At 36.0% G+C, this 26,476-nt stretch overlaps 1 protein-coding gene and 1 pseudogene across 1 annotated transcript; one reads left to right on the top strand and one right to left on the bottom strand.

Moving 5' to 3' along the window:
• The first annotated feature begins 359 nt into the window (after nucleotides 1-359).
• Nucleotides 360-3,891, top strand: LOC139971863 (fibrinogen-like protein 1 pseudogene; annotated as a pseudogene).
• Nucleotides 3,892-5,068: 1,177 nt separating this feature from the next.
• On the bottom strand, nucleotides 5,069-24,802 carry LOC139960618 (calcium-activated chloride channel regulator 1-like). The gene is made up of 16 exons (XM_071959147.1): nucleotides 24,275-24,802; nucleotides 15,577-15,841; nucleotides 15,160-15,289; nucleotides 14,085-14,218; nucleotides 13,561-13,674; nucleotides 13,158-13,310; nucleotides 12,417-12,591; nucleotides 11,843-11,967; nucleotides 11,409-11,565; nucleotides 10,240-10,499; nucleotides 9,211-9,391; nucleotides 8,418-8,587; nucleotides 7,744-7,918; nucleotides 7,185-7,304; nucleotides 6,531-6,713; nucleotides 5,069-6,185 (listed from the first exon to the last, which is right to left on the bottom strand). The coding sequence occupies exons 1-16, from the start codon at nucleotides 24,529-24,531 to the stop codon at nucleotides 5,191-5,193; spliced, it is 3,594 nt and encodes a 1,197-aa protein (XP_071815248.1). The 5' UTR covers nucleotides 24,532-24,802; the 3' UTR covers nucleotides 5,069-5,190.
• Between the last annotated feature and the right edge of the window lie 1,674 nt (nucleotides 24,803-26,476).

Raw genomic sequence — 26,476 nt, forward strand, 5'->3', positions numbered from 1 at the left:
CAAAGGCAAATGAATATATATAAATGAGAAACGTAATGAGTTGGAAAATCAAGAACAGTGAAAAAACTTTCAGCCTCCACCGGGAACCACGGGCCTCCCGCTCTGTACGCGGACACCCTAACCACTAGGCTATGGACGCTGATTGTAAGTCCAGAGGTTCGAAACCGGTAAGGTAGATCGTAATTCCACTGTAGGCGTTTGTCACCTGTATCGAACAATACTAGTTCTGTTTTTGGTGACATATTTTGCCTTACTCTAGAGATCAAATATATATATATATATATATATATATATATATATATAATTATATATATATATATATATATATATATATATATATTTATATATATATATATATATATTCCTGTGGTGACCAAGGTGGAGTACATGGCTGTCACTGTAACCCAGGGTTTACCGGAGACGGAGAAACGTGCCAAGAGATACCAAAACCGCAAGATTGCAAAGACCATCTTAATGAAGGAAGTACTGATAGCGGAGTATATACCATTTATCCAATTGGTTACCCTGAAGAATCGATCGATGTTTATTGCGATATGACAACTGACGGTGGTGGTTGGACGGTAAGTAAAATGTAAACACCTCGTAACAGACCATGCAGAACCCAATTATTTGCTTATTTGGCTCTTGTAATGAAAGGTTACTTGCGTAATAAGAAAATCCCTACAATATATCTTTATGGGAGTGACAAATGATGTTCAATATATTGAATCTGCAATAATTTTTTTTAAATTAAACACATTCATGAATATTCGCCACTACGGTTATTGAGGCGGCGTCAGCTCAGATTCAGCAGAGATTAGGAAGAGTATTTTGCACATATTTCTTATAACGGAATGTCTTTATTTTAGAAAGGTACTTTCTTGTTACTGTCTTGATCTACACTATCAGTCATGGACGTGTTAAAGAATTTTGATTGAGGAAAACTACTTTCTTCGTCGTTGCAATTCGGTTGCTCTGAAGTTGACAACTCACATAAATCATTAACGTAAGCACCACATATTGTCCATGTTTGTTTAAGACATGTACCTTATTTTAGCCACAAGAGTTATAGTATTTGCTATGCTCTATATTCATGCAGTTACTCCAGAACAGATTTGACTTTTCTGTGGATTTTAATCGCAATTGGGAAGATTACAAAAATGGATTTGGAGATCTATCTGGAGAATTCTGGTTGGGAAATGAAGCCATCCATTACCTTACCAATCAAGGACAGTACACTATGAGAGTTGACGCTATGTTTGATACCTCCCAGCCGAATACATTCATGTATCAGACATTTACCGTAGATGATGAACATAATGGCTATAAACTACACATTGGCGACTACTCTGGATCGATCCCTGGTGAGATTTCTTTTTCATAAGATACATTAATTACACATATCACTTCACCATTCATGACAACCTTGATGACGAATTGACGTTTCTATTGATGGAGTCGCCACATTTCAATCGTACTAAGATGTTTTCCCCTCCCATCTTCGTCTAGAGAGAAGTAGTTCGATAGAATACATTCAACTAAACGTTAAATTTGTACCGGTAAGTCGGGGTTTGAAACATACTAAAAGACCCTACACTATGATGTCAGACTTCCTTATGATACATACTAGAAACCACTATCGCAATATCAGGGAGTTTCTTTAAAATTTGATCAGTGATGATGAAAGCAAATGAGAGAGGCACGTTCATAAGATGTCTTGTCTGGTCGAATTCTCGTCAAAATGCTAATATGCTATGAGTGCAATGTGTTCAACACCATATTCCAGCAAAAAAATTTTTTTTAAGAATAACAAAGTACGACCCGTGTTCTTGATGGTCACCCAGATGCACTGCAAAGTTTCATGTATGTTTTCCCACAGTTCAATGTCCTTTACGAAATCACTAAGCGACAAAAACAAACTTTACCTGATTTGCATGTATATGTGTGTGTTTGTTTTCGTGTCTACTTTCTTTTGTGCAAATGTGCGTCTGGGTAATTTTTTTTTATCCCAGTTTTTTTTTCCGGAGAATATCTATAGGTCTACCTTAATTGTGTTCATGACACCTGTTACATCAATGTATTTGTTTAAAGAGATATTTAAATAATTAATATTTATAGCACAATAACGCATATTTTTCCCCTACTTTCCAGCCGATGCTATGGCGCCCCATAACCTGAAGAATTTCTCTACTTATGATCGAGATACCGACGACTTTCCGGACCAAAATTGTGCGGAAGCCAGCAATGGTGGATGGTGGTATACCAGCTGCTACTTCGCAAACTTGAATGGAGATGCGGATAATTTCATATGGTTCACGTACAAATTATCATCCTCCGAAATGATGATTAGATCAAATGCATGAAAAAGCAGTTTTTTCCTTCGTTAAAGATATTTACCATATATCACATATAAGTAGTTACTGCATAGATATATAGTAAGTATGCAGTTAGTTACTTTGGGTGCCGGACATTTAAGTGCTATTTAAAATGATGTATTAGAATAATAACCCCTAGTTATTAGAATAATAATCCTTCTTGAATGAAATTATAAATCAAATACTGGACTGACCTTTAGTACTTGCAAATTTTCGTCCAATATCATTGAACGTCATCTTATATTGGACTAAAATTTGCAAGTACTAAAGGTCAGTCCAGTATTTGATTTATAATTTCATTCATTATACTACAACTGGATAAATCATAACATACATCAACAATAATCCTTCTTATTACAATCATATAAACGATGGCTTTTACGTGACAGGTCTTGCATCATTTAACGTATTTTTGCAGTGTTTTTTAACCTATCATTCATTAACGACTATCAGGAATATCGGGCGCAGTTAATCTTCTGGTGTGGTAATATTCTAGTGTGCTGTAACTTTGTAAATGTTACTGAGTAGAATAGGAATAAACATGAAATAAATGGGACGTATCCATGAACTTTTGTTATTTTTAATTCTTTAAAGTGATATCAAGGATTTACTATAATGCCCAAGTTCTGATACGCTATTGGTCAGGAAAAGACAACATCCATTTAAGTTTTCTCATGCGTTGACAAGGACAGTTGACAGAGGTTACAAACGATAATTATAAATGGTTATATGCAACACGAGCTGAAAACAGCTTTGATCGTTTATCATCCACTGTATAAAGAACAAGTAACGAGAATCACGTTTCCTTCAAGGAAATATTTTGACACAAGGATATATCGTCCAGGATACATTACGCACAATACACTGGGAGAATCCGATTCATTCTCATAGCAGAGCTCCTGTAGGATACAGTGATAGTACAGTGATATCGCTATCACATTGATTTGATATTTGTTTACACTCGTCACGGGTAGTTTTACATACGGAAAACGGATAATAGCCTTCCAATATATCATGGGCTGGCTTATAAGCCTCCTAGGGGTAAACAAGGTGGAAGAAAGTAGGAACAGTTTAATTATTGTAAGTATTTATTTTCCAACCTTTGTTAGTTTACGAAAATACGGAATCTGATACAAATATTATCACAATGATACATCGAATTCAGTTAATAAAGGAACTCATACATTTTTAACAAAACCAAGGATTATAACTTAAATGTATCATTTTAAAAGTTGTTGGTAAAATATCGTATGCAATACCCCCCCCCACACACCCCACCACCCCCTAAATATACAATCAATATATATATATATATATCTTGTCGGTTTTCTAGGTTATTTCTAGGGATTTGTTTCATCCAGATACCCAGAACCAGGGAATAAACTATAATTTCAAGTACTATATATGCTTATACGTATTTACACGTAAGGAGATACCTGCTATTTACAAGATGAATTATAAATATGACTTTTAATTAATAGTATTCAAATGACATCGAACACGTTAGTGCAGCGAAGTAATTATCAAACCAAAACGAAATTTAGCAATCTACAGGTCAAACATACATAAGAACCATTAACATTAATTTGATGAAATAAATGCATAAGAGTAAGGTAGCATTGCACATTAAAACAACAACTTTCATCTTGTACGTGTTATCAAATTAAGTGTTTTAACATAACTAGGTTACGGTACTTGTTTCATATATTCATCAATTTAGATTTTTAAGAAAGAAGCTATGCAATTATAAATAAGTACATTCATCACGAACAACTGAAAAGAGTCCATGATATTATGTCGTTATACAACAATTACTTTCAGTCTAGTAAAGGCAACTGTGCATGCAGTGGCGTAGGAAGGTACTTTTGAGTGGGGGGCTGACGACTGATGGCCGACCTGGGGGAGGGGTCTAAGGGGAGGGTCCCCCTCCCCTTTGGAATTTTTTTTGCATTTCCAGGTGGCCTTAGATGTAATTTGGTGCTTCAAATGAGATTTTATTCTCATTTGGAAATGAAAAAGGGGTTTCTGACTTGCGGAGCGGGGGGGCGGAACGATACTTCCGCCCCCCCATATTTTTCACTGGGGGGATGGCGCCCCCCCAGCCCCCACCCGGTTCCTACGCCCTTGTGTGCATGGTTACTGGTTGATGCAGAAACTACTAAACCTACACCTGCAATGAGATCGGTTGGGTAAGAAGTTCGATAATGTAATTAATGAGGTGATGTTTACATTACATGTACCACACATTGGCTACTGCTGAGTGTCATATCCAGCTACTGTTATGCACCGTCGCTAGTCATCAACGCCAACATCGTAACCGAGTTCATGTATTATTTACAAAGAGAAAATGAAAAGAAAAGTTTTGGCTAGAGAAGGATTCGAACCAGTGACCTCAGTGTTACTGACCCTCTGCTCTGTCAACTGGGGTTTCCGCCCTTACTTGGTGACGACCCCTAGTTACAATTCTTTTCTGGTTCCGCTCTTCAGAAGAGACCGTACGTTGCATTCGTGTTACCAGGAATCACAGCCAAACAAGTACATCAAAAAACACTTAATGTTAACATGTGTTATAAAAACAAGAATTGTCTAAAGTATAATAAGGTAATGCTATAATGCTTGGAGCAATAGTTAGTTAGAAATATTTTGTTGATCGCTAAGAATAATTTTAACCACAACTTTTCCTAGCTGAATCGAAGCGCGAACAATAACGATGCTTACATGTCTTCTTGTACCACGACCGTTGCATCGCAGCATTGCGCTTAACACATCTTTTGGATTAGGACAAAGGTAGCACCACATTGTAAATACGCCTTTTTTAAACTCTATGGTACCTACTCCATTGTTGCGGCGAAGGTTCAAGGAGGTTGGCAGTTGATCTAATTCTTTCGCCATTTTTGTTGCTATTCGCGTATTCGATGTTTGCCATCCTCAAATCACCGTATTGTTGAGCTTCAGCTGGTAGAAACTGGTAATCGCTTAAGTTGCGGACACACTGAGCATGACTTAGAACATCCGATTGTCGTGAATCAACTGCTAGAAAGTTGTAGTCCCCACCAGTCTGATACAGTTCTGCTTCTCGTACATTATTTCTGAGAGCGTGTGGATTACCGGGCAGAAAGTTATAGTTGGTTTGTCGCTCTGCATTGCGGACACCATCATCATATGCTTGACCGCGAACATTCGCCGGAATATCGTGATCGAAACCCCCATTTGGAAAAGACATTCTTTCTGCTTCTCTAGCAAGATCATGTCCTCTTTCTGCTTGGGCCGCTCGGAGAGCATTCCGAAAGGTATCATTGTAAATCTGAGGGTCTCGACCATTCGGTAGATCTGTACGGTGAGCTCTTCGATAATCATCTTTTCCATGGTCACCCTTTCCGCGGTTTTCTGCGCCAGAGTAGCCTCCAGTATTAACCAGGCCACTTCCTCGAGTTTCATCCTCTTCGTGGTCGTACCGATGACGATTCTCATTCCTGTGAATAGTATTACTCTCCAACTTTGAGGCACCCAGAAAATGTTCGTCGTCTGTAACAGCTTTGATCTTATCCTCCGTTTTCTTTTCCTTCTTCCTAATTCGTATCAGTAACAATAGCAATAAGAGGATGAGCAACAAGAGCAGCAGGAGGAACACAGATGCTCCTAAAATTGGCAGAAGATTGTTGTCTGTAGGTTCCAATGTGGTGGAACCAACGAAAGGTGGCATGGTTGGTGGAATTACCATAGGTCTCGTGTTAAATGAGACTATATTTGACGGTGGGCTTATGTACGTACCATCGGTGGCCGTTAAAGCAAAAAAGTAAGTTTCCGGGACTGAAAATGAATAGGAAAATGTATAAACTATATATTGAGATATTCAGTCCAATTCAAGATGGTATCCAATTTTCTCTTCTACCTGACAAGCGTTATGCCATTAAGTAACATTAGACAAACACAAACTAACAAAAATTGATAAAGTGAATAATTATGTAGAAAAACGCATATTAATCCAAACAAGGATACTGTAATTATGCATATATTAAGTTATTATTAAAATAAACACTAACTGATGTGATCAACTTATGACACATTTAAGCAATCTATGTAGGATGCATTCAATGTTCCTTTCAACAAATGCAATTCCTTGATCAATAAGGAAAGACACATAATTAAATTTACCTGATCTTAAAGGAAACATTATGGTATAAATCTCTTCATTTCTTGCCATCGATGGATTATTTGGATTTCCTGATAATATATAAGGTTTTTCGTCATTTTCAGCAGTACCCAAGGTGACTCCAGATGCAAAGGTACTACGGAAATCCTCAAAGCTCGTAGAATAACGGATGTCATAGCTGCGTGCTGAAAATGAAATTAAACACAAACTGATAAACAAAAATGAACATCCAGGATTATGTTTTGGACCATCAGCCGTAACTTAACAATGTATAAAAACCAATTTTTATTCTGTACACATATGTTCATAATGCACTAACTATTTTTTTTTTTTAGGTAGAGGTCAAGTCAAACTTCACATGCTTCATTCGAGATAACAGCGAACAGAAAGCATAACATTTGAGAGGAAATTATGGACTGCGCTGAAAGCACTCAAATGAAACCACTTTTGCTGTTATCATTCAGACGTGTGAATTAAATTGCTTATTTATTATGGCCGTTATTATTAAGTCATTGGCATATATTCATGTTACTAATTTCTGCAAATCCCATATGAAACTTAAACAAAAGTTATTTCAAGCAAATCCTGGACAACGATACAGTTACACGAAATGTTAAAGACAACCTTTTACAAACCCCAGTCAAGATTTCAGTTACCTCTTCCATCCATTAGATTGGCCCCGGGTGCAGTAAATGTAAGTTCCACGGTCCTGTTTTCCGTCGAAAAATCCCTCCGACGAAGGTTATTAACTTGATAGGGCCCGTAATTGTTGCTATCTGAAAGGTAATTTATAAGTGATACTTTCATAGTATATTTGAGTTGTGCACTGCATGTTATAACAAACGATGCCGATAATAATGATGGCGATGACGTGACGTGACGTGACGTCATCTACCAGTCCTGTTTTGCGATAATCAATCATGCGAGTATTCCGTAATCACTTATTGGGGCTACTCATATATTTGCTTAATTTATCTTTAAAAAGTTAATAATATAAAAAAAAGAAAATAAATACAATACAATCAAATAAACTGAGTAATCATTTCACATATACCGTAATTAGTTCGATGCCCTGTCCCAGTGTTCATATGGTTCTATTGCTTGCAAATTATACAATGTGTGCAAAAACGGAGAGCCGTATTTTCCTTCAATTGTGAAACAATAAAGCTGAAACATTTCATTGATTAGAAAATATTACAACCTCGTATCACATACCCGTACAAGTCACAGCATTGTTACAAGTAAAACTGCCGCCAGTTATCGTTCTTTGTACATCTCCGCTAGGTTCATAGGTTACGTTCCATTCAGCCTGACCCTTTTCAGGGTCTACAGCTGCACCAACTCCAACTCTAGCTCCGTTTACAATCTGACCTTCACCTCGAATAGAAAACTAGAATAGGAGATACGAAAGTTAATAAATAAATTGTAACTGCATCCGTTTCTGAAAGGAAGAGCAAACACATTTCTAGAAAGCATTCACAATATCACCTCACCAGAACAAATAATTGGTCTGGTGTGGTCTTATTTAACACGTTGATAAGTTGATACATGTTCTCTTTTTCTTTTCTTTTTTCTTTTTTGCAATTACAGCAACGGTCTGATAATTATATGTCTATGATATTACAACAAAAGTGAAAAAGGCTTTATTTCTCTTTTTGGAACAGGTTATAATACATTGCGAATATACATGTTTGTCTTAACTGTCCTATAAATTAATGTCACACATTCTAACTTCCTGTATATAGCTTGTATACCATTGGGGCATATTCGGTTGTCAAATGCTTTGAAGCGATTTGAAAGTCAGTGCGTATAGTTAAATACATAAACAATTTTTGGGAGTGTAAATTATCCCTATTGAAAAACGAGTAGGGAAGGAATTATTTGCTTGCCTGGGCGCTGTAGCGACCGGTTCCATCTAATCTCGAAAGGAAGCCACTGTAAATCCCGTCACCTTGAACAATGTCTTCCCCAATACCATCATCATATAATTTCATCTTCTTCAGACCGTTCGGAGTTTCAACAGTTGCCTCCACTTCAGGGACAATTACAGGGTTGTAACCTGTCAACCAATTGCGGAAGCATATGAGAGTTTTGTATTTCTGGACGAATAAACAACGAACATTAGTTTCTCTCAAATTTGTTTGGGCAGGGGTGGGGGCTGGGGGGATACGGTGGGTCGCCAAGGAAATTCCTGGTGGTGCTGGAGGTAGAAAATCCAGGGAGCCTCAGTATTTTCATATGCATCTTGTTATGATTAGTTAACGACAAAGGAAACACTGATGTTGGGATCAACAATTACATCTTCATCAAGCGTTCAAATTGTCATTTTGCTGAAATAGTTGCAACACAATTTGGTATTTTAAACTTCCATGAGTAGGCCGTTACTGTGCACGTTATCGCTTTCCATCCAAACCTTATCTGAGAAGAACTAAACTGCAAACGAAATATGTCAATTAGAATACATATTAGTATAAATGATAATACAACCATCGAAAGGTTGTAATTAGTTGCTGTCGTCTTTCATCTGCGTCGGTTGGTTTGGTAAATTAACAACGGCTATCCATACTTCTATATTAGCAACGCACCTAACTAAATGGCAATATGAAGTTCGAAATTATTTTAATTTTTTAAATATAATTTGTAATTTAATACGACAAATTTACTGCTTCAACTCAACATTACCTCTTGATAAGGAAACAAAAGCAGTCTGAACTTGCGGAGGATTGAGATCGCTCGTCGCCCAAAATCCAGATGCCGTAATCGGTAGATTAGTCAAGTCTTCTTCAGTCTCAGCAAGAACTAAAACACTAACGTTTAAGGAATTTGATTCATTACTTTGCAATATTAAGGTCCACATTCCTTCCTGTAAAAATATTAAAATAAAAGTGTGCTTATGTCATGCATTTCTTTTTAAACAAATGAAGAATATGCCATACTGTGAATGACAAAAGGATAGGTGGGGGGAAAAAAAACGAAAATAAGGAAGCCAAAAAAACGAAAATAAGGAAGCCATTGCGTCAGGTAAGTAATGGGTCTTCTAGGTCCTAACTGGAGCAGATTGTATTAGTGAAATACTGTGTATGCAGACTTTGCGGTGACGCATGGACTCTAGAGTGTGATTACCTAATATTTAGCTACACATAGGCACTTCACCAGGTACCTACTCTTTAGCTGGGTATTAAGACACTTTTATCTTTCTAGGGGTCACCAATGCTTCCGATACAAAAAGAAATTATGGATGTCCAAGGAATTTTCCGGATAACGAATCGACACCCATGTCATGTTGTACGTCATTCATTATTTAATAATAGCATGCTTATTCAAATAATATTTCAAGTGATATGACAACGACAGGTAATATGATTATATTTTAACACCTGTTAATTCGTAAGAAGATATAATTCATATTATGCAAATAAACAACGAATACTTAAGGCATTCATACTTTAATAATAACATCTAGTTAGAGCCGACATGCTGTTTCAAATTATTTCAATTGAAATATACAACAACGAAACTTGATAAAACATTATAACATAATACATAATAGCCAAGTAAGACCATATACCGATTCTTTCCTCTGTTGTCGTAAAAGGGAAGAATAATAGCATAAAGGAAACTAAGAAACACTAAATACAAAATAATTCAACGCAGGATTTATTGGAATGTACACTAATTACAAAGTAATAACACACGGTCACTAAGTCTTACCTCTTGACTATTTGTATCTACAATAAACAAAGAAGCGAAGACTTCAAAACGGGATTGAGAGACAAGACCAGACGGTGATTCCAGACGTACTTCAAAGAGATCTTCACTACCTAATCCAAAACCTTGTCCTCTGACCACGCCTACATAGATTGTTATTCCTCCTCTTAACGTGTTGTCCCTAACAAAGGTTATCCTACGTAGTCCTTCAGCCATGGTGAAGTTCGCGATATATTCACTGACTAATTCTTCGGCACTGGCACCTACAAATCACAATAAATTATACTTCACATGAGATGAAAAAGTTATCACGATAAAGATCAAAAGGCTTTCCTTATCTATATTTCAAAGTAATAGTGTAATTCACATTTCGTACATGATGAAATTCCAGATGTGTTCTCACTTGCTTGTGGCTTTATTTCAATCTGTCAAATTGCTTTTGCACCGCTTGCTAAGCCTCATCAATACATTGGAATATCTATACCGAGCTTGATATGATATTGCAGCTGATATTTATGGCTTTATCAGTTAAAAATGGGAAAGGTGTGTACCCGTTAATCAGTTAAAACTAATGTGTGTTATAATTTCATAATATGTGTTACATTTTTGACCAGTTGCTACTGAGAAGGACTTACAGACAGCAAATACTAAAGACGCAATCCTATGCATAATGACTGTCTGGACTAACCTGACTACCCTAAAAGTTTCGCCAATAAGTTCGTCCACAATTGAAACTTTTACTGCAAAACCCTTAAAATGTACAGTTTGAACCATCTTTACAAGGTACACTTACACTTAGTTAAACATAGGGGCAGTAGTTTAGACTCCTAGCCAGTCATTAAGTGAAACAGCCTTAAAGTACTGAATTCATCTGTTAGTAATTTTCCACAGCTAACATGTGATGACAGGTCTAACATGTGTTAAGGTATTAAAACACACTTCAACTTATTCTGATTAACAGTTGTCTCTTATTCACTGTACAAACTGATCAAGCCATGTACATTGGGTGGTTGTTGAAATGTTTGCACAATGATTTTAGAAGAATAGGTAGCTCCATTGCTGTCATTGCCGAGAAATCAAATACTATGCATTGTCACACTTTCAACTAATTACTAAAGTTTTCCAGATGACACCAACGATTGACAAAGGAAGTGTAGAGAAGACAGGCTTACCTCTCACATCAACTCCAAATTGACTGAATATATCAAAGAGGGCGGTGGATGAGTCTTGATGAAGAAATTGTCGACCGCCGGTACGAGTTGCTAAGGATTCTAAATTTTGATCAACTTTGTCGCCAATAGCAATAGTATGGATTAAGACCGAGCCCGTCTGCAATTAGAAAGAGAAGATGTTTAATCCAAATAATTTGTCACATCGTGTACAATGTTCGTTGGCTACTTACGCTACATGTCTGTGTAATTCAGTTTTCAGCAATTTCACAGCAGCACCTTTGTTCTTTACCTATCACTATAGCCAGACCATTTATTTTGTTGCGAAAACAATAATACGAATTCATATACACTAACAAATATGCCCGAACATACTAACTGACTTTCAAAAGTGCATTAATGAATGCAACAACACAGCGACACAGCATCAACCTTACCGTGTTGATGATGTCTGAGATACGCGGATCTTTGTTTTCTTCTCCGTCAGTCAAGACAATCAGTCTTCCTCCAAGAGTGTTGATATCACCCGTAGTGTTCAATACATCCAATCCTTTCTCGACACCTGTATAGCAGGATAATCAATATTATCAGATTCACAAATAACTTGGTCAATGACGATAAAGTGTTTCCTAATTCACCACAAACAACCTAAACATATTTAAAAGATTCTAGATTTCTTGAAATACAATGTCCAATAATAAAATTAGCAAGTACGCTTTGTGATTCAAGTTTACCTTCCATGTGGTTGTCGGCATTATACTAGGCCGATGCAACGTGTGTACGGTGACACTATATGAGGCGTTTCCTGTTTCTTAATCTCTTGTTTTGCTTAGCTCTATCCGATCGTGTTTTGACGTTAATTGGTGAGGTAATTGTGTACTCGATGCGTGAGCAAATTCGCATGTGACACACTGAGTACCTGATCAGTGTTGGGGTGTGAATGTATGGTACTCAAACACCAATACAGAAACCAAGTATAAAGAAAGACATGGTGATACAATAAACTCTCACCTCCGCCAATTGTCGTCGCTCCTTCAGCCTGTGTTGGCAAATCCATGAAGAGCGTAGTGCGTGTATTATCGTTGACGGTAGTCAAGTTGCTTATTACCATACCATTGTCGTTAAAGTTTACCAATCCGAGTTCTTCACCATCAACGAGAACTTCATTGATGAATATGTATATCGCCTGCAATGTATATAGTCCAAACAATAATTAGTATACTAGAACACTCAATGCATATGATACATTACAAACATGTGCAGGATGCAAATGGGAAAACAACAATAGTTGGGGAGCCAATCACGTGTAGAGAAAGTACTTATTTTTTTACTTTCTTTTCTTTCTGTCTTTTTTGCTATATATTCTTTATTATTTCAATGTGCTAACCGTTAGTTTGAGTTAAAGTTTGTCTGTCCTTATAAATTAACATTAGAATATTCTACGATTATTTTAAATTACGTGCTCTGTGGTAGAGAGCTGTTTCTCACGTGACACAATTAGGTTGGTGAAGAAAGTTTCTTTTTTCTTGGTTTAGTTATGAAAGTAAACATTGTATATTACGCATTGCATTAAATTGTACAACGTATATACATTAAATTGGTCAATGTAACAGTGTATAGATAATAACCAGGTTACAGATGGTTGAATGTGTCACGTTACTCTTGTTAGGTGTGCTTTACTTTTATTTGTCACTGCAGTATTGCGTTACATACCCATTGTATATCAAAATAACCTGCCTGTAAAACACTCACCTGTCTTAAGGGTAATAATCGTGCAAACATACTGGCCGAGTTATCTATAACAATGACATATCTGGCTGGTCTCTGTCTTACTATCACAAACTCTGTGCGCTGTATATTGACTGTTCCCTGCGACGTTACAAAGTCACTGTGTTCTTTCATAACCTGACAGAGATGAAAGGAATTTGGATTATAGTGTTCTTATACTGCAGACAACTCTGATGAATAACGAAATATATCTTTGTCATAAACAACTATATCAAATGAACGGAAGGAGATGAAAAGCAGATAAAATCAGTTGATATTGGCCTATGAGTTAGAACAATATAACAGAAAAAACAGTCATATTTCCGTGTACATCGTAACGTGATCCCTTCAGCTACATCCCCTTAATGCAAGAGAAATGGAAACATACCTGCCACACACTCTTCATTTCGCAGTGCCTATTCTGTCGATTTGGTGCCTCTGCGTTATGGATAAGTCGCTCGTTGCCATTTCCATCTTCATCTTCATCACAAAACTCAGAAATCTACACACAAAAATGGGACACAATTCCGATAAGCAATAGCTTTATGCTCAGAAAAGTCCGCCACTGTCCAATTTTAAAACATGTTGTGATACTGATAAACGTAACGGTTATAATTAAAAGTCTTTAAAGTCGAATATTATCTTTGAGAAATTAGTTTAATATGTGGTCCATACGTGTTGTGTAATGTTTGATGCATTTATTGTAGGTAAGAATGTGTAAACATGACATTGTGTAAGTTAAGATGAAATATTACATTTTCTTTTGAAAACAACACCAAACAATTGGTATGTAGAATTATTGTAACAAAGCGACATTTAGCCAGAGAGGAATAAATTATTTTGTGATACGTCGATAGGCAGAAACTTCGCCATTTATTGGATAAGGCCTTGTTTTATTAATATTTTACTTACGTAGTCAAGAAATTGCTTGTACATCAAAGAAGCTGTTTGAGGTGAATTTCGAGTATCATAAAAGCGACAGTTATCCCCCGGATATCCGTCAGGTGGAACGATGCAAGCTTCGCCGTCTGAAGTAGCCATCGTTCCTTGAAGCAAGCATATACCAAAATTTCATTAGTTTGAAAAGAGGACACATAGCCTATTATGGGGCTATTCATATATTATGTGCTAACAACTGTGTACGCTTGTTACTAACAAACGTATTACCTATAAATCATTAGTGTGGCCGACTGCAGGTCAAACTGTTTTCTTCGCATGTACTTGTAAACAATTACGTACTATTGCAAATGCACTGAACGGTTTATGCAATAGGAATCGTACGGTGAATTAAACTCTACACAGAAAAGATGTATTGCCATGTTACTTATTGGTGGTGAGTTACATTCAACCTTTCGAATTTCATTTACTATTACGTTTTACTGAATTCCGTACACTAATGACATCTGGGTAATTAACCGACCAAAGTGATCATAATATCAGTACTGTCCCTCATCTATGTGAACGATTTCATATCATTCAGTCCACAATAGTTTGAATTTGAGAGATTTTGTCAAGCTCTCACCGCGACCCTGATTGTTTGGGTCATCAAATCATACATGAAGGTGCATTTTGCAGACGCAGTGTATCCTTAAGCCATTCCCGATTTACCAACAAACGGTTAAACTCTACCCATCTATCCGTACGGTAGTTACATAGACGTATAGGTGGATGTTGAAGATGGTATTTAAAGTCGATTTTATATTATTCTTTTAATCGTTGTTTGTTTAAAGTGATTCTATAAAGATATACATTATACACATTATACACTTCGACTGAAATATAATTATAAGTTTTAATCATTTCCCGTAATACATCTGTCAATTTTTTTGAATTACCAAAGATCGAAAAACACATAACATGAAACCCGAATGAGATACATAACAGGACTACCTGAGTTACAACACTGGAAAAGTTCAATTTAACTGCAATATAGTCAGTTAACCAGTCTGGTACTATATTTGATAATTGATATGATATAAAAACCGACCTGTAATAGACTTAGTACATCTAACAGCTTCTACTTGACCCGATGAGGAGTCATAAAAGTGTTGTTCGCCCGGCTGAGGATATTCATCAAACACACCCCACCTGTAATGTGCCCATTCGTGTGCCAAGACCTGTTGGAATAAATCGTACAAATATTCGTTTTTTTATATGTTGTGGACTGAACAAGGAAATATTGTCTTCCGAACCATCCCTCCTACCCCTTTACAAAGACCAAAACTAAGAAAGTAAACAACGAAAATACCACAGGTTGATTGGGTAATTGTTGACTGGGTTATTGTAGACACCTAATCATTACATTCTCCTTTTCATTAATCTCACTATTGTGATGGCTATATAGGCTACATAATATATTAATATGTATACATCTAAATATAAACAGAACACCAAGGTAACATACCTTATCGTATCCACCGTATACATTAGCTATGTCACCATCAGTCACAAACTCAGGTGTTAGATGGATATAAAGTCCCTGAGAGCCGCAGAATGTGGGTTTGGCAGTGTAGGGTCGATTTATATTAGGGAAGGAACTATCTTCTCCTGGATTATCAATCCTAACATCACTATTTTCAAAACTTTCAGAAACCGCCGAAACATAGCTGGGATTATCTGACCATGTAGATGGGATCAGTATTCGTACTTCTTTAAAGTAAGTCATTTCTCTGAAACAAAAGAAAACAACAATGTTTGTACAGTAAATCACAATCAATAGAAGGGATACTGCTGTTGTTTTATTGCATATTTTAATAAAATTACAATAAAACATATTAGACATATTTAACTTTACTTACAGGAATTTGACCCAGTGAAGCTATGTCGGTATTGTGAATATGCTTTTAACGAAACACGGTTGATATATTTACATGTAAACGTCTGATGTTTTAACAGAGGTTCATGTAGAGCAAGTGGATTTCCAACAACAAAAAATACAGCATTTTCTATCCAATTAAAAATGTACAGGAGAATCCTGTAAAAAATTTGTCGGTAATGCGGATATGCTTTTAACGATACACGGTTTATATATTTACATGTAAACTTCTGATCTTTTAACAGAGGTTTATGTAGAGCAAGTGGTTTACAATAAAATTGTAGTATTTTCTCTGCAATTAAAATTGTACAGGAGAATCCTGTAAAAGTTTGCAGAAAATGCCATTTTTTCATTTTAACATGTAAAATTTTGTAATGTTTACAGAGGTTTTACATATTTTGTCATGTAGTTTACAGAATAAGTTTGTTTTTCAATCTAATACATGTAAATTGGAATTTGAAGAAAGTTTTACGGAAATTTACCTTAAGTAAGAAACAACGGTATATATCGGTGGTTTATGAAGGTCTAACGCACGGTATATGTAACGAATGCAATGTAGGTCTATCATTGCACAAATTAACACTCTCCGGTCTATTAAACACTACTTGGTCGACTTCCTGGCCCTGGTTTTCAACAGCCAAAACACATACTATACGCCATAAACGTTCATCGCAGCTAGCTTTGGAAACTAAGTATATAATGCCATGCTATTACGGGCTTGCTGTTCGTGCCCGAGATCACTAAATTACACCGAGTCGCAGCGGATAAATACGGTTTACATTTGTTGCTCAAATCCGTTCAAATGTTCCCTGATTCGTTTAATTGGAGAATGACGGACCAAAGTAGAGAATTTTACGTATTGTATATAAGAAGTATGCTACTCGAGGGGATCTATATTTTTTGCGTGTGCAGAATTAACTGTTCGCCGCCACAATTCTTTGCTAATGTGGGTCTGGATTTTTGCCTGCGTAGCCAACCTGTGAATTTGAAATTGTTATGAAGAGTGTATGTTCAGTTGGCATTCACCAGCCAGCCATATAGATGATGGAGCCGGCTAGTAATCCCAATATTGTATCGCGCTAGTGCACTACAATAATTACCACTTTGATTGTCTCTAAAGTTGTTCTCTGTTTCAGTTTTACATTTCAAAACCTCCCCCCACCCCGCACCCTCTCTCATGTGAGGCTTATCAAGGACTCTTCCCCATCGGACGTATATAACACACTATAAACGTCCTTGTGATATTATCCAGGCTACCTCAAAGTAACACTATTGGGGTTAAAAATCTAGCAGCCAACCGCAACCTGGTTAGCCGGCTGTGAAAATATATAAATCACATGCTAACTTGTAACTACATTCCGGGTTGAATTCAGTGACGTAATCGACATGCTAAATTATTTTCAAAACAAGCGCAGTGTCGAAAAATTCCACATCGGAAAGAATGGATGCGTTAGTCCAAGAAACATTAACATAATGGAATCTAACATCACTGAATGACATATTTTGAAGTTAAAGTTTGTTTTGATGTTTGTAATGTAGAAAGGCCTGGCCTATTTTGTTTGAAATATTCAAATATGTGTCATTATCTTAACAGAAAGTGGGCTAACACTAGTAACAGGGCAAGGACTAACATTAAGGTAGGTCTAACGTTAGCAATGCATAAACCTTCATGAAGGTAGGCTTCGAGCAAGGCTGTGAAACTTCACATTAATGGACAGATCTGTTCGAAGGCTAATCTGATGCTGGTCGAGCCTAGGCAAGGCCATCATTAGACCGGATGCTATGACTTTTACCGCCCTCTAAAATACTGCCCTAAAAATGGATCGACCCCCCTCCCCCCCCCCCCAAAATGTATATATTAAATAAAAAAGGTTTTGTGTGTTTACGCATAGCTTTACGACAGACATTTAGCCTAGACTGTCACGCTTGAAACATTTGTCAGTGTGTGTATCTGCATAGCCTGACATTACTGTAGGCTAGACCTGCTAGTATTCACGGCTACGCCTAAACTAACGGTAGGTTCAACTGCAACCAAGTTAGGCTCGGCCAATTGTTAGGCCTATAACTTAAATCTGTTTTGATTGTCCCTGGTGTAACCTAGGCTAACTATAGGCGAACTTGCAGGGATATAGGCCTATTGCTTGCAATGAATGTCATAGCTAGCCTACTTTGATATACAAGTTCTGTTGTATTTATTTGCAAACAGTTTGGAAAGGTTTGCCAAAGGTTGTTACCAATATGCCGAAATACTTGGAAGAAGTTGACAACAGTCAGCTGTTTTTCCTATAAATGGGTGATCGGGATGGTGCCCATCACATTTTCGTTGTGACGGTTTGGCATGGATTAAAGCAACATACCCTATTACAAGCTTTTGATGTTTGCTTTAATTTATTCTGTTTAAGACGATAACTATCCGTGGCAATATGCAGTTACATGTGAGGTTGTTAAGAGGGTACTTTACGGACTGGATAGTCAAGTCAAGTCCAAAACATCATCTTCCGTTATTGCAATGTAGACTGCATTGAAAGCAGGATTGGATGACGGATGCCAAAGCATGAAAGTGAAGCAATGAATAGTAAAGAGACTTCCTGTAGTCACATAATTTCGTGATCTTAGTTTAGTTCAGTTTAGTAGGCAAAAAAGGATCAGGAGGGACACTCAAGTCCCCATCAAGGACCCTATAGGAGAGGGGTAAAAACTGAAGACACAAACACTCAGACCCGATTACAATGCTTAAAGTGCTTGTCCAAAGCATTCTTAAACCCATTGACACTACTTGCAAGTACAACTTTCTCAGGCAAACCGTTCCACTCATTCACAACATTATTAGAGAAAACTTGTGCCGAATATTTGCAACATTTGAAGTTTAAGACAATGACCTCTGCTACAACTACTATTAGCAAACATGCAAACGTCGGTAAAAGGATAAACTGTCAAAACCATACAGAATCTTGAAAACCTGAATCAAGTCCCCATGTAATCTCCTAAGCTCCAGTGTTGTGAGATTCAACAGTTGTAACCGCCTATAATAAGGAACACTCTTTAAGGAACTAATCATCCTAGTAGCCCTCCTCTGGACCTTTTCAAGTACTTCCTTATCCTTAGCAAAATACCGGGGTCCAAGCCTGCACAGCATACTCCAGATGAGGCCTAACCAACTGCTTATAAAGCCTAACTACTTTGTCCTCTTTCAGAAAACTGAAGTTCCTCTTGATCATACCTAAAACCCTACTATTTCTTTTAGCAGCTTCAAGACAATGTTTAGAAAGTTGCAGAGACGTGTCAATGTAGAAACCTAGGTCTCTTAAGTTTTGAGTGAACTTCGTTTACATCAAGTGCATCTGTAACTTAGAGGGAAAACCCTTGTTGTAGAACAATGTATAGGGTGGGGAACTAGCAGTCGTGGAGTGAGGCTCAAGTGTTTAAGCTAGTGTTTTATGATCAGTTAATGGTGAAAACTTTCAGCGGCTGATCCAGGATTCCTGAAGTGGCCTAAAAGACAAACAAATATGGCCACATACGGAATTTTAGTACATTTCCAAACAATAAAAGTATGATCTGTATAGCAAAACTGTTTTTTGTTCTAAAGAAAGGTTGGGGCACCCAGAAACTCCCAAACCCCTCAATCAGCGCCTGCCTTATGACGTTCAGTCTTAAATATGGCCTAAGCTGTTGGCATTCAAAAGTATGTTTGAACAAGTTTTGAAATTGTTTAATAAACGTTTCAGAGAACAATAATATATCTTCTTTCTTTTTGTTATAATCTGACTCATAATTAGTAATTCCATCAGCCAGCCATCAGCCAGCCAGGAGTTGTAACGAATGTAATTGACACATGTTTGGGTATGCAGGCACTACATTTGCAGCTGCGTATATACTATGTAGCATATCAATTTTTTAATTTAATAGAGTGACTTCATGAGTTAAATTTGTGTGAAAGACTTTTCTTGTAAATATAACAGAAAACTTAAATTAAACCACTTTTATCTGCTATATGACAAAAGATTACTGTCACCATCCTTCACCTTGTGTATCTGTTTCTCTGTTTAACATACAATATAATCACAGCGACCAAACAGTAATTTTACAGTAAAAAGATCCATGTATTGCAAGGAAAAAAACTGTATTTATATTTTACCTACAAGATACAATAAATAACAGACACCATGTAGTTATATTACAGAAAAAAAGACTTATTGCAAGAAAAAAACTGTATTAATAACGTTCTTTCAGACTGTTTGTTTTACATATAATATAGTGTAAAATAACGGTCGTTATATGGTAATTTAACGGACAACTTTTAAAATGCAAGAAAAAATGTATAAATCACACTTTTAGACTGTATATTTTATCTGATTATCTGCAGTTTGAAATTACAGACCTTTCCAGGAAACTCTGCTGCCAGAAAAACTTTTTAACAGTGTACGACGCTTTGTGTCTTTGGTTTTCACTCTGTTCTTACTTCTATTAGGATAATATATGTAGTTGTTAGTTAATATAATCAGTGTTACTTAGTATATCATTGTATGGTTGGGGAGGACTACTAACAGCAGAAATAAGATAAAAACAACTCTAAAGAGAATTGGTTTGCACAAACGCCTAATTAAACAGTTTTCACAATAAAAGCCTAGCTTTTCTTTTCAAATATATGGATTTTCAAAATGTGTTATGTGGTTTTATCTATGTATACAGTACAACACTGCACAGTATATTAGACACATATGTTTGTATTGCTCAAGAAGAGAAATACGGAAGTGAAACAAATTAGTCAAGGCCAAGAATACGAAAAGTTACAAGAGATGGTATGCACTAACTATTGTCTCTGGGTGTCACTGCCGCCATATCCGATAGCACAGTGTGTTTAAACTAACACCAAAGGTATACACAATATGAATGTGGGAATATGATTATAATGGGCAGTGAATGTACCGTTGTAGACAAGCTTACTCCCATGCAGAGTGGTGGATGGGAGTATTTTATGAGGTACTTTCACAATTTTTTTTCAAAAATTTTCAATGAAGCAATTTTCTATAGTTTCGCTTGACTAAAAAAAAAAAAAAAACATCATTAACACTGATAGTCCCACCTATGTAGCCGCAAACAGTGTAGTTGTTTTGCGTATTTGTTTCATAGTGTGAACTTCATCAATGTAACATTAAGTGCATATATTTTACCAGGTTTTGTGTTAGAACTTTGTCATGTGAGATGATTCACCGAAACTACCCTCTTTGCGTCTAATAAAACCCAAATATTAGCACAGATGTGCAATAGTTTCGTTTAAGCAAATAATGTTTCATTATGCATATTGTTTACCCATTGTACTGTTAAACTCTATACTATTAAACGAGAAAGGGAAAAAATCGAAACATAATGCTTACTTAAGGTTACGGATAGCTGAGAACTATTTGTAAGATTTGGACCCAAACAGATAAACTGCATGGACCGGTCTATTTGTGTTATTTATTCTCAAAAAAGAACGCTACTACGTAACAGATAAAAACAACTAGTTTCATTCAATGTAATTTCAATTACATGCCAATACGCAGAACAATAATGTTATAATATATAATTAAATTAAACGAAGACTTAAGGTGCAATAGTAATCTGTTAAGAAACACTGACGAAAATAAGACGAAAATAAGACGAAAATTAAATATCTTCAAAACTGGAGTATCTATAGAACCATTACAAGTAATCCATGTCTGTTTGTTTCTTTATAGACTATTTATGACATATAAGTGGAGTGTTAGCTCAGTGGTTAACACCGGTGCCTTTCAATCATAAGGTCCCCGGTTCGAGTCACTCCCAGATTAATGTATGTCGTCCAGTTACAGAGTTGTTGACAATTAACAATTCGTAATCATGGACGTTAAATATGAATGTGAGAGACTGACTTCGGTCAGCTTGCGGATTTGATAAGCCAATAAGGCTTCTTCGCGAGTTCCTGCTTGCAGGAGGATCTAATATGCATACATACATACATACATACATAAAAGCCAAAATTCTGAATAAATTTGCCCGTAAAGTCAAAATTAGTTCCATGCACATAGTGTCAACTGTAACATGTTGCCATTACAGAAAAGAGTGCACACGTAATCGATATAGGTCCATACAACTCTACAGCTACAACATTGGTATATGACATTGTCCTGCAACATTAACTGTTTCAATGCAGGGCCAAATCAACTAGTGGTAATTATCAACAAAGCATAATGTATCTAGACGTTAAGAAATTCCTTTTCATGTTGATCAAGGGACGAGGAAGTGCTGAAACAGATAATGATTGAATGAACTGGGATGTTTACACATCATAGAATGTTGCAGTATATACATTACCAGTGCCAGTTCAGAATTACTGTTTATGATTTAATGAACAGGCCTGTTTATACATTATAGGGTGTTACAGTATTCACATTATCAGTGACATTTCAGAATTAATAGTAATGATTGAATGATCTGGGCTGTTTACACATCATAGAATGTTGCAGTATACGCATTAACAGTGCCAGTTCAGAATAACTGTTAATGATTGAATTAACCGGGCTGTTTATATATTATAGGGTATTGCAGTATATACATTACCAGTGCCAGTTCAGAATTACTGTTTATGATTGAATGAACAGGCCTGTTTATACATTATAGGGTGTTTCAGTATTCACATTATCAGTGACATTTTAGAATTAATAGTAATGATTGAATGAACCGGGCTGTTTATATATTATAGGGCATTGCAGTATACACATTACCAGTGCCAGTTCAGAATTACTGTTTATGATTGAATGAACAGGCCTGTTTATACATGATAGGTTGTTTCAGTATTCACATTATCAGTGACATTTTAGAATCAATAGTAATGATTGAGTGAACCGTGCTATTTATACATTATAGGGTGTTGCAGTATATACATTACCAGTGCCAATTCAGAATTACTCTATATGATTGAATGAACGGGCCTGTTTATACATTATATGGTGTTACAGTATCAGTGACATTTCAGAATTAATAGTAATGATTGAATTAACCGAGCTGTTTATATATTATAGGGTATTGCAGTATATACATTACCAGTGCCAGTTCAGAATTACTGTTTATGATTGAATGAACAGGCCTGTCTATACATTATAGGTTGTTTCAGTATTCACATTATCAGTGACATTTTAGAATTAATAGTAATGATGGAATGAACCGGGCTGTTTATATATTATAGGGTGTTGCAGTATATACAATACCAGTGCCAGTTCAGAATTACTGTTTATGATTGAATGAACAGGCCTGTTTATACATGAGAGGTTGTTTCAGTATTCACATTATCAGTGAAATTTCAGAATTAATAGTAATGATGGAATGAACCGGGCTGTTTATATATTATAGGGTGTTGCAGTATATACAATACCAGTGCCAGTTCAGAATTACTGTTTATGATTGAATGAACAGGCCTGTCTATACATTATAGGTTGTTTCAGTATTCACATTATCAGTGACATTTTAGAATTAATAGTAATGATGGAATGAACCGGGCTGTTTATATATTATAGGGTATTGCAGTATATACATTACCAGTGCCAGTTCAGAATTACTGTTTATGATTGAATGAACAGGCCTGTCTATACATTATAGGTTGTTTCAGTATTCACATTATCAGTGACATTTTAGAATTAATAGTAATGATGGAATGAACCGGGCTGTTTATATATTATAGGGTGTTGCAGTATATACAATACCAGTGCCAGTTCAGAATTACTGTTTATGATTGAATGAACAGGCCTGTTTATACATGATAGGTTGTTTCAGTATTCACATTATCAGTGACATTTTAGAATCAATAGTAATGATTGAATGAACCGGGCTGTTTATACATTATAGGGTGTTGCAGTATATACATTACCAGTGCCATTTCAGAATTACTGTTAATGATTGAATGAACCGGGCTGTTGACACACCATAGGGTGTTGCAGTATACACAATACCATTGCCATTTTAGAATTATTGTTAATGATCGAATGAACCGGGCTGTTTATACATTATAGGGTGTTGCAGTATATGCATTACCGGTGCCATTTCAGAATTACTGTTATAGAATGATGAACAGTCTTGTTTATACTTTATAGGGTGCTGAAGTATATACGTAACCAGTGTCATTTCATGATGATCGTAGTTCTTCCTGTTTCTTTAGAATCTACCATCATGTTACATTAATTTTGTCCACACCTTCACGTTTCCCTTAAAAAAAAAACAAATTATGTATCATACTGCATTTTACTGATATGAAGAAGAAAATACTTCGTACCTTGTAATAGTATGGAGATAGCTGGAGAAATCACTTATGATAGTTTCAATACGCTGGATGAGATTAGGATCCTCTGAGACTTGGGGGCTTATCGCCACCACGATCCCTTCGTAGCCACCTTCAGATATTCTTGCTTCTGTAATTGCGTTGTAACGTGGTTCTTGATATCCTTTATTTCCATGTACATAGGGTATCAGCACCAACATAATGATAGCCGTACTTGTCATTAATGACAAAGTTGATAAAAATCTCAACATAGTTATAGTTTATTATAATAACGGTAAAAAAGAACGTTAACAGATAGTTGTCTAATAAAGCAGCCTGGCGTCAACCGTGGATAAAAGACTCCTAAAACTTGATGGAACTTACATTTGTGGCAATTTGCCCAACGTTAAACAGTAGTCCTATCCGTCAATAGAAAAGTCTGTGGTATATTGCGTTACTATATAAAGCTCCGTGTGATTTATTTGCGGTGACTCACAACAAATAACAAAAGCAACCCAAGTTCAATTTCGACTGTGGTTCATTCATGCGTAACCCACAGCCGGATAGAGACCTATACACTGTGATAAACAGAATAATAAATGCTTACTTTCTGACGAAACGTTCATACAAAAGAAAAAAAATACAACGTGTAACGGTTATGAATTATTAACACAAATTATGAAAAGCCTAAAGGAGGAAGTGGTTGTCGAATACAGTCATAACACAAAGAGGCTGTTAAATCTATCATTGCGCAACCACGACTTGTATATGGTGACAAAACCATTAAATATCTTAAAATGTTTCTTTGGTTTCGTCCTTATACCTTGCAGAGTATTTATTAAGTCGTATGCTAATTATGTTTTTGTTTGTGTTTGAAAATGTCACATGTTTCCAGTAGAATAAGTGTTTATTATGGTGTGATAAACGGACATAACATAAGATGATCATTGTTCACTAAGGTGTATTGACGAGAGAAAAGATTGTCATTATTAAAGCACACCTTGAAAGGTCGAATCCATTATTGCTTGATTCTAACATTAATCACAGTACTTGTACATCCAAACACCAAGGTATTTTATCGTCTGTTGTATCAGTTTACTTTTATCAAACGTATAACGCTCTGACTTTCCCTGAATACATCCCATAGCCTATCCTAGTCTCGTTAAATAAAAGTATATTTGCACAAAATCTGCGTAGAAACACTTCCAACAAAACTGTGAAAATTGGGCGATACCATCGGTTTTAACAAGGTCATCTTTTCAATATTCTTTTGTCTCCAACTATGAACAATCTATAACTCATCACTTATCGATCGTTTACACATCAGTGGTAGAAACATCACCAAGCAGCTGAGATTCCATAACACTGTATTGACGGTTTGCATACCGATAGCTTCCAATGACTGAAAAAATGAAATGATAATATAACGGAAATTGATTTAATTCGGCCTAACTCTTAATAAAGGTCTGCAGAGTTTAACAATATGGAGTCACTTTCGTAATTAATAGGTCCATGACTGGAGAAGTATGATGGAACTCGGAGTCCCATATATATATATATATATATATATATATATATATATATATATATATATATATATATATATATATATATATATATATATATATATATATATATATATATATATATATATATATATATATATATATATATATATATATATATATATATATATATATATATATATATATATATATACATATACATATATACATATATATATATATATATATATATATATATATATATGTGTGTGTGTGTGTGTATGTGTGTGTATATATATACATCGTAACCCTTGTTGTATCCTAAATTTCTGGGGGAATGGTGGTATAAAACATTCTATTAGATAAAAACAAACATACGTAGTGTAATATCCCCTCTACCCCAGTGTACAGGGCATGTGATCAATGCTGTTCGAGTACGCTATCCTATACCCAGTGTACATGGCATGCGATCAATGCTGTTTAAGTACGCTACCATATAGCTATACACAGTGTACATTGCATGTGATCAATGCTGGTCAAGTACGCTACCCTATACCCAGTGTACATTGCATGTGATCAATGCTGGTCAAGTACGCTACCCTATACCCATTCTACAGGGCATGTGATCAATGCTGTTTAAGTACGCTAAACGGATAGAGGCGAATTAAGACTTGATAGACTGCTTCAATACAACGCGAAATTATATTTCAGG

Source organism: Apostichopus japonicus, chromosome 1 (assembly GCF_037975245.1).
Source record: "Apostichopus japonicus isolate 1M-3 chromosome 1, ASM3797524v1, whole genome shotgun sequence".
NCBI lineage: Eukaryota > Metazoa > Echinodermata > Holothuroidea > Aspidochirotida > Stichopodidae > Apostichopus > Apostichopus japonicus.